This window comes from Poecilia latipinna, unplaced genomic scaffold, assembly GCF_001443285.1.
Source record: "Poecilia latipinna isolate Pla-1442-1.1 unplaced genomic scaffold, P_latipinna-1.0 Scaffold2437, whole genome shotgun sequence".
NCBI classification, from domain to species: Eukaryota; Metazoa; Chordata; class Actinopteri; order Cyprinodontiformes; family Poeciliidae; genus Poecilia; species Poecilia latipinna.
Genome location: NW_015115053.1, coordinates 113,886 through 115,325, shown reverse-complemented (window position 1 = coordinate 115,325; position 1,440 = coordinate 113,886). Strand labels below are relative to the sequence as shown.

The 1,440-nt window shown below is 43.9% G+C and overlaps 1 protein-coding gene across 1 annotated transcript in view; it reads right to left on the bottom strand.

The window, feature by feature from the left end:
• Window positions 1-203: 203 nt before the first annotated feature.
• Window positions 204-1,440, bottom strand: part of LOC106937782 (formin-binding protein 1-like) — a 27,502-nt gene continuing 26,265 nt past the window's right edge. Inside the window, exons 12-13 of the mRNA XM_015019461.1 lie at window positions 468-482; window positions 204-386 (exon numbers count right to left, since the gene is read on the bottom strand). Of these exons, the coding sequence (XP_014874947.1) occupies window positions 273-386; window positions 468-482 (129 nt within the window). The 3' untranslated portion in view covers window positions 204-272. The remainder of the gene's footprint in view (window positions 387-467; window positions 483-1,440) is intronic.

Genomic DNA, 1,440 nt, shown 5'->3' with positions numbered 1-1,440 from the left:
GAATTAGAAAAAGGTGCGTACAAAAGTCCCACCCCTTCACATGTGGTATCATTGAAAAGCCCTAAATGTCCTCTCCAGATACCAAAATGAATTAATTCAGTAGAATGCAGGGGGTGGGAGATATTCAAGTTTAGAAATGTCATCTACAGAGGACAAAAATGAACTACTGGTAGTCAGGAGGATAGTACATCTCTGACTGGAGTACTATGAATTAGTAAGTACCGTGTGTACCTATGTTGCCTCCTGGAGTCATGTGACCGAGACGCTGTGTGTTACCTTTGCTCTCTCTCTCTCTGGATCTCCTGGTTGATGCTGTTTATTCGGCCCAGAAGCTTCTTGCGTCTCTGCTCAGGAGGAAGCTGGCTGCCGTCAGTTACACTGGAACCCTGAGCGGACCAGGAGCATCCATTAGGAAACGCAGCAGAGCTTTGAAACAGCAGAATTTAATTGACCAGTGACACACTGACCAGCTTTAGGGACAGCTGTCCAACCAGGAGAGCATGAAAGAAGCAAAACAAATGAGTTAAACGCTCTGATTTAGCAGAAACATCACAGCTCAGAGAGCGGACAAGCTCTCCGAGTTTCCATATATACATACAAACAGCTATCAGCCTGACACAATGCAGGACATCATTAACGGACTGTTGGGCAGGCTGGTCATAGCCCAGTACTCCCAGTACTCCCAGTGACCGGTGGGGTTTTAAACCTGACGCCTGCCAGGCTGAGGTTCAGTTCAGTAAAGATGCTTCTCTGGGGGAGAGATGTGATCAAAACCCGGGAAGGACAAAACTCTGAGGAACAGGTGAGGGTCAGTGGCGGAGCCAGAGGGAGGACCGGGGGGGTCAGTGCCCCCTCTGTCATCTGATTGGTCCCCCCTGATGATTGACATGTAACAGCACCAGGTCATTCCTGTACATTATTCGGAATCATTCTAAGCCAACCTGATATCTAAAGAAGAAAAACAATAATAAATATATGAAAAGAAAATGTATAAAACTTTATATAAGTCCATGTAATGACATGTAAATAGATTTATACCAGCCTCCTTTATACTTGTACTCATAAAAACGAGCTGACATTGATCTGGATGCTTCAGTTGTGCTGCGCTGTGGTGCAACTCAAAGGCTAAAGCCCTTCAAACCTGGTGGTTCTAAAACACCAAGAAGTTATTTACTGATCCTCCACACAAAAAAAAAAACAAACAAAAAAAACGAAGAGGGCCGACAATGTTCGTAGTTTGGAGCAGAGGTTGCGCTGGAGTTTTTTTTTTTTGTTGTCCGTCAAAGAAAAAAATAATTTTATTTCCAATTTGTAGTCATCAAACGAAACAATTAGTATTTCTCTGCGAGAACCCTTTTGAAATCAGGTAACATTTCACGAAATGACGTGATTAGAAGAGGCAGAACTCTGATCGTTTCCTGATCCCGCATCACTTCCTTC